This window comes from Bos grunniens, chromosome 1 (assembly GCF_055505025.1).
Source record: "Bos grunniens cultivar Pamir isolate PY7600 chromosome 1, Bosgru_T2T1.0, whole genome shotgun sequence".
Taxonomy (NCBI): Eukaryota; Metazoa; Chordata; class Mammalia; order Artiodactyla; family Bovidae; genus Bos; species Bos grunniens.
Genome location: NC_141165.1, coordinates 114723633 through 114731186, shown reverse-complemented (window position 1 = coordinate 114731186; position 7554 = coordinate 114723633). Strand labels below are relative to the sequence as shown.

Genomic DNA, 7554 nt, shown 5'->3' with positions numbered 1-7554 from the left:
GAAGAGCCTATTCCTGTGTTGGGACCCACCAAAACTTGCTGCCTTCTCCATTTGGGCAGATGTGTCTTTGTATAGGATCTCTTCCTCTATGTCAGACATTTTTAAATGTTTGGAAATAGATTCAAACAAGTACATGAATTGCTATATCACAGCCCTAAGATTTTAATTATATACCATACATCATTACACCTTTTTCTGAATATAAGATTATTAATTTTTTAATTGGTAATAGTGTTAGTAGGAGTAACATTGTTTTTAAATCAATACACAAAATAAAACTTTTAATACCAATTCTTTAATTCTTACTCTATTTTCATATTTTATACTACACATAATATTTTAGCATAGTGATACTTCTACCAAGTCATAGATAAAATGTACATATTCAGAATATACTCCCCAAGATTTTAGTAATATGAATATACACCAAAAATGGCTTGGAACTCTCCACTAGTGAAGCCACCATAAGATGGAACAAAGTGGAGTCACATAATTAGATGTGACAATCTAGAGGAAAATCTAGTATTAAAGAGGAAGGTCAAGTATAAAACTAAGGGAAACACAAGCATCATTAAACACAAACAGAGGAAAACAACCCAGCATAAAAGACAGAAATGGAACAGTCAGGAAGATAGAAACAGTGAGTACTATCACAGAACCAGAGGTGAAATTTTTAAAAAATACCAAACATCACAGCTTGGTTAGAAAGATAATTACATGTTCTTTGGAGATGACATTTAGAGTTGGTTGTGACCTTATTGAGAGACAGAGTTTGGTGAACTGGCAGGGACAGAAAAGAATGGGAAGGAACCAATTAGAACAATTTCTAATCTATTTTCCCATTCCGTTTATACTACCTGTATCTCCAATATCCCTTGGACCTATAAGGAGGTCCAACCAGTCCATCCTAAAGGAAATCAGTCTTGAATACTCATTGGAAGGACTGATGCTGAGGCTGAAATTCCAATACTTTGGCCACCTGATGTGAAAAACCAACTCATTGAAAAAGACCCTGTTGCTGGGAAAGATGAAGGCAAGAGGAGAAGGGGATGACAGAGGATGAGATGGTTGGATGGCACCACCTACATGATGGACATAAGTTTGAGTAAGCTCCGGGAGTTGGTAATAGATAGGGAAGCCTGGTGTGCTGCAGTCCATGGGGTCGCAAAGAGTCAGACACGACTGAGCGAGTGAACTGAACTGAATCACCAATATCATGTATGAGTAAGCCTCAGCCACCCTAGTTTATTATTTATAAATATTTTATATATATTAGTTATATTATATTATTAGAATATATATACTATTTATATATATTTTAATTAGGTCTTGCTCTTTCAAGCTTCCAGGATTTTTACATATGCTCCTATTAGTCTTCTTATTTTCCTCATGTGCATCATTTATTATAACTCTACTTATCCTGCAAAGTTAATCTGAAATGGCACTTCCAATGAGGAATCTTTCTTTTTTCCTCTGGGTCTCCATCCACTTCATTCACCATGCTTATATGTGACCTATTTACACTTTTTAATATCACAGCCTAAATTGCCTTCTAGTTAGCAATGCACATGTCTTTCTCTCACTAGATTATGAGCTTCTTGTGGAGCCATTTCTAAAACTTAAATGTTTCTCATCCTGTGCTCATTCTACCTACCATCTCTTCCAGCACCCTGTGTATTAGAAGTACTTGATTGAAGTTAAACAGAACTGAAATTTTAAACATCAGTGAAGCGTATATTGAGAATCTAACTCAGTGTGTTGGCAGAAGCACAGAATACGTAAGACATGATTGGTACTTTATGGATATTTAGCCAATACTTTTATAATCAACACATAAGAAGTCACATGAAACCAAGTGGCAAATGCAGTATGATAGCAGGTAGTTACTAAGCAGAACAGGAAAAGGAACATCAATATAATTGAAAGGAATGTCCTCATGGAGATCTGACTTAAGATCAAGAACAAGTATGTTGGGCTGAAAAGAGAGGCTGAACAAGGTGTTTTAGCTGAAGTAAACTTTAAGTGTAAATTAACCAAGTGGGCGCGCACAAGACCAGTGAAGGGATAAACACAACCAAGTGTCATGTCCTGAGGTCAGAAGAAGAAATCAGGATCATAAGTAAGATACTGAAAGACTGTGGACCATCTAGAATACTAAGTTGTTTTTAAAAATGGATTGTTTGAAACTAATGAAAGATGATTTCAAATTCTTGAGCAGGAAAATATAATTTCTTTCATCTAACAGGTATTTGTTGACCATTACAATCTGCCACATACTATCAAGGCATTATAAACACGGAAATGAACATAACAGAGAAAAAAACCTTTTCCATTTAGCTCCACATGCTAATGGTGGGGGAGATATTGATTGACTATAAATGTACCAACAAATAAATATGTAGTATACTGAAGAGTGATTAGTGGAATGTAGTAGAAAAAAACAGGGTAAGAAGGATAAAGGCAGCTGGGGAAAACTGAAAAGTAAGGAGAACCATCTAGGTAATTCATGTTGTTGCTGTTCTTGTATAGTCACTGCTTTAGTTGATAAGTTGGGTCCGACTCTTTGGTGACCCCATGGACTATAATCCCGTTGTCCATGTGATTTCCCAGGCAAAAATACTGGAGTGAGTTGCCATTTCCTTTTCCACGGGATCTTTCTGACCTAAGGATTGAATTCGCATCTCTTTCTTCCATTGCAGGTGGATTCTTTAACTGCTGAGCCACCAGGGAAGTCCTGGGTAATTCATATGTGGGACTAAAAAATAATATCAGAGTTTCCAATGATACTTTGCAAAATATCAGGACACATCAACTCACAGATGACCCATGATAAAACTACCACATCTTCTAATCTCCTCTCAAAATTCTAATCATCTTTCATAAACCATATTAATTCCTCAAGTAAAAAAAGGTCAAGCCAACACGAGATGCTTTCTTGCTCATATTGCATTTAAGCACAATAATAAACAGAATTTTAAAATGAGGTCAGTTACATATTAATCAATGGGTAATGATCAAATAACCTTAGTGACCTTAATGAAAGTAAACTGTTTTAATCTCATTATTTCACAGGTCATCCTGATGTGTGTTGGTGACTGAATCTCCATATGGAAATATACTGGTGTCACTGCGAGGAAATCCCTTAGGATTTGATGGAAAATTTTACTTTGTAATGTAAGGAACATAATTATTGACTCTGACCTATTTGTATTTGCCCATATTTTCATTCTTTTAATCCCAAAAGTTTTAAGAGACTAATGTTTATATTCTGAAATTCTATGAGATCCAAGATCACAAGGGAAACATGAAACGCTGCAAAACCTTCTGCTGTGAAATTTAGGTAAGGGAAGTACTCTAGTTTATTTTTAATGTTAGTACGCCTTAATACTTATTTATCTAAAGTATTTTGTTGTTATTAGATTTCAATTACTCAGTTATCTTTTTACCTCTTCCCCAAACTGAAGGCTATGGAAAAACTAGAATGATATTCAATTTGTAAAGTACCCTGACCTTTTTTGTCAGTTAAAATTTTTAAAAATACACAGGTAAAGACAGAAAGTGATTGTTAAATAATTTAGGAACTTGCACTGAATACTTTGCTAGCTTAGCCCAATAATCCAACAGCTAATATTTAATATTTTACAACAAAGATTTTTCAGCTGAGTTCTTTAATACTTGATTATGGAAAAAATAAACCCATTTTTAAAAAAACATAGAATTCATATGATTAGATATCAGTCAATATTTCTAGTGGATCACTAAATAATGGTAGAAGATAGCCATCTAAAGGAAATAAAAATTTGTTCTCAAAAACTATATTAAGGCTTAAAGAAATTTCTCTTTTTCTAAATGTTAGAAAACTAAAGCATAAAGTTTATTTTATTAACTTTGAATCTATTGTGATATACTTCAGAAAATCTTATATAAAATTTTAGAAGCAAAAAAAAAAAAATAGATGAGTCAACTCAGATAAAAGATACCTAAAAAGTTCTTATTTTATATATATAAAATAGATGAGTCAACTCAGATAAAAGATACCTAAAAGTTCTTATTTTATGTATATATAATTGAAATATATTTGACATACATTGTGTAAGTTTAATGCTTATAACATGTTGATCTGAAAAACTAGTAATTGATTGCATTTGCAGAATGTTAGCTCTCTATAACATCATGTAATTTTCATTTTTGTGGCAGAAATAATTGAGATCTAGTCTCTTGGCAGTTTAGATGATTATAGTAAAATATTGTTTATATTCACTATAGTGTGTACTAGATCTTATCTGTTAATTTCAGATAAGACCTTACTTATCTGTTAATTTCAAGTTTGTACCAATAAAGAATACCTTTCCTGTTTCCTCATCTCCCAGAGTTCCTGGTAAACACTATTTTACTCTGTTTTCATGTTTGGCTTTTTTAGATGCACGTTTCAGCTATGTCTTACAATTTTTGTCTTTCTCTGACTTATATAACGTGGCACAATGTCCCCAAGGTCAATCCACAACGCTGTAAAATGGAAGGATATCCTTCTTTCTCATGTCTGAATGTCCTTTCACTTCTATCCATTCATCCTTAGACAGATACACAGATGTTTCTGTATTTTAGCTACTGTAACTAATGCTGCTATAAATATAAGACTGCATATATCCCTTTCATAATTTGTTTTCATTTTCTTTGAGTATATATACAGAAGCACAATTGTGGGATTACATGGTAGTTCTATTTTAAATTATTTGAGGAAACACCATGCTGGCATCCATAGTGGCTGAACCAATTTACATTTCCACCAACAGACTTCTTGCCACATTCTCTGTTCTCCACAGTTTAGGCAACAGTTGTTATCTCTCATCTTCTTGATGATAGGCATTCTGAAATGTGTGAGATAATATCTCATGGCTTTTGATTGGCATTTCTCTAATGATTAGTGATGTCGTCCATCTTTTCATGTGTCTGTTGATCATTTGGATGTCTTTTGTAAGATTATCTTGGTAGTTCCTCAGCCCATTTTTTAATCTGAACATCTATACCTTTATTATTGAGCTGTATGAGTTTTCACATACTTTAGATATTAATCTTAATTTTTAGGTGATGAGTTTTGAATAATTCTCCTTGTAGAATCTTCTCAACCTGCAGAAGAGTTTACTAAGGATCACTGTAAGGACCACCAAAGAAGTTATTAAGGATCAGTGGTGGGACCTGGAAAACAAGTTCACCCATCCCAGATCATTGGGAGGGAAGTAGGACTAGAATCAATACTGTTCTTTCTCCTTTTGCACTGTACAGCTGCTATAAGAAGTATAAGTTACAGCTAACCTCAAAATGTCTACTATACAGTAAGTAAACTGTACACACTTATGAAAAACACAATGTCGATTAGATATGTTATCAAAGATTGTGTTGGGTATACAAGACATGATGGAGAGTCCAGAAAGTGAAAATTAGTGTGATCAGGGGTATCTGGTTAACTTTATTAAATAATAGTATATCTGATCTGATATACAAACCATGCTTTAGATGAAGGAGAAAAGGATGCAGATGTCTTAGAAATAGGAATAATGGCATGGACTGTCAGTGTTTATGAAAATGGGTATGACACTGAGAAAAGAGATAAAGAGGTGATAATCAATTCTTATTTTACTCCTTAGCTTTCTGAGTTTACTTTCTTTAAAACTGAACAGTACTCTCAATAATCCTCAGTAATCTTCAAACAATTCTTAAGACATAAATTAACATATCTATTCCATGCTATTTTAAAATGTTTATTCCACTTGGAGAGTTTATGAAAATTTAATTTTTAAAAGTTTCTATACATAGAAAAAGTAATTTTAAATTCATTTTTTTAAAACTTTAATACAAAAACTGAAACAAATTTTATGGGCAAAATGAAGCAAAGATGAGTACCTAGTTTGTACACTATATTTCCATAAATTCATAAAGACAAACTTTTCCCACTGTTAGCATCTCCCCTGTGATTACCAAATAGTCATGTGAATTTTGAGTTTCAGAGTTGAGGTCATAGATGCTGACATGTTATGGAGATGAATATTCCCTAGAAGTTTGTGTTCTTGTATTCACAAGACAGCAAGAGAAGCTTTCTCCTTATTAAAAAAAATATATATATTAAAAGGAAAGTTATACACATTCTTTTTTTTGTATATATACACATTCTAAATTGGAATCTTATCTCTCCATAATTCCTATCTCAACAGACAACAGTAGAGATGACGGAGGATAACCTCTCCTTGACAACTAAATTTATCCTCATAGGATTTACAGTTCATCCAGAGCTGAAGACCCTTCTGTTTCTGGTGTTCTTTACCATCTATCTGATCACCATGGTGGGAAATCTTGGCCTGGTGGCATTGATAGTTACAGAGCATCGTCTTCACACACCAATGTACATCTTCCTGGGGAATCTTGCTCTGATGGATTCCTGTTGTTCTTGTGCCATTACCCCTAAGATGCTACAGAACTTCTTTTCAAAAGACAGAATGATTTCCCTCTATGAATGTATGGCACAATTTTATTTTCTCTGCCTTGCTGAAACTGCAGATTGCTTTCTCCTGGCAGCAATGGCCTATGATCGCTATGTGGCCATCTGCAAACCACTGCAGTACCACACTATGATGTCAAAGAAACTCTGCATTCAGATGACCACAGGGGCCTACATAGCTGGAAACCTGCATTCCATGATTCACATTGGATTTTTGTTTAGGTTAACTTTCTGTAGATCTCATCAAATCAATCACTTTTTTTGTGATGTTCTTCCGTTATATAGACTCTCCTGTGCTGACCCTTATATCAATGAATTGATGATATTCATCTTTTCAGGGTCAGTTCAAGTATTCTCTATTATCACAGTAATAATCTCTTATCTTTTCATCCTTTTCACGATTTTTAAAATGAAATCCAAAAAAGGAAAAGGTAAAGCCTTATCTACTTGTACATCCCACTTCGTCTCTGTCTCAATATTCTATGGTTCTCTTCTCTTCATGTATATTAGACCAAATTCAGTTAATGACAAAGATAAAGATATACCTCTTGCTATTTTTTATACACTAGTTATTCCTTTGTTAAATCCTTTCATTTATAGTCTAAGAAATAAGGAAGTAATAAATGTTATGAAAAAAATTATGAAGAAAACATAACATTCTAAAATATCATTCCATATGGACAATTGATTTTAATTTGATAAAACTTTATTTTCAAAATCAAGCAATACTGAGAAAGTAGAAAATAGCCTCTTTATATAAAATACTGAATTACTAAAACATTATGGTATATGAATCAAATAAGCAAGTTCAGTGAGGAGAGAGATTCTGCTAAAATACATTCCAAAATCTAAGCTACAAGGTTCTATCAAGGGTAAATAATTATTCTTGAGACCACAAATTGTGTCAGGATGAATTTAGTCACAATAGTAACTATTACTTCAGAGTATAATGAATTACAATTTTCAACAAATCCAACAAAGGTAAGGAATAGAAGTAACTATATAGGAAGGTCCCCTCCATTTAATACTGTTGGCATGCTGCTGGAATCCTAAGGCATAAT

At 33.4% G+C, this 7554-nt stretch overlaps 1 protein-coding gene across 1 annotated transcript; it reads left to right on the top strand.

The window, feature by feature from the left end:
* The first annotated feature begins 6221 nt into the window (after window positions 1–6221).
* On the top strand, window positions 6222–7148 carry LOC147380121 (olfactory receptor 5K3-like). The gene has a single exon (XM_086414368.1). The coding sequence runs from the start codon at window positions 6222–6224 to the stop codon at window positions 7146–7148; it is 927 nt and encodes a 308-aa protein (XP_086270494.1).
* The last annotated feature ends 406 nt before the right edge of the window (window positions 7149–7554 follow it).

Coding starts and splice junctions, on each gene's coding strand:
- LOC147380121 (XM_086414368.1), top strand. CDS start 6,222: ATGACGGAGGATAACCTCTCCTTGACAACTAAATTTATCCTCATAGGA.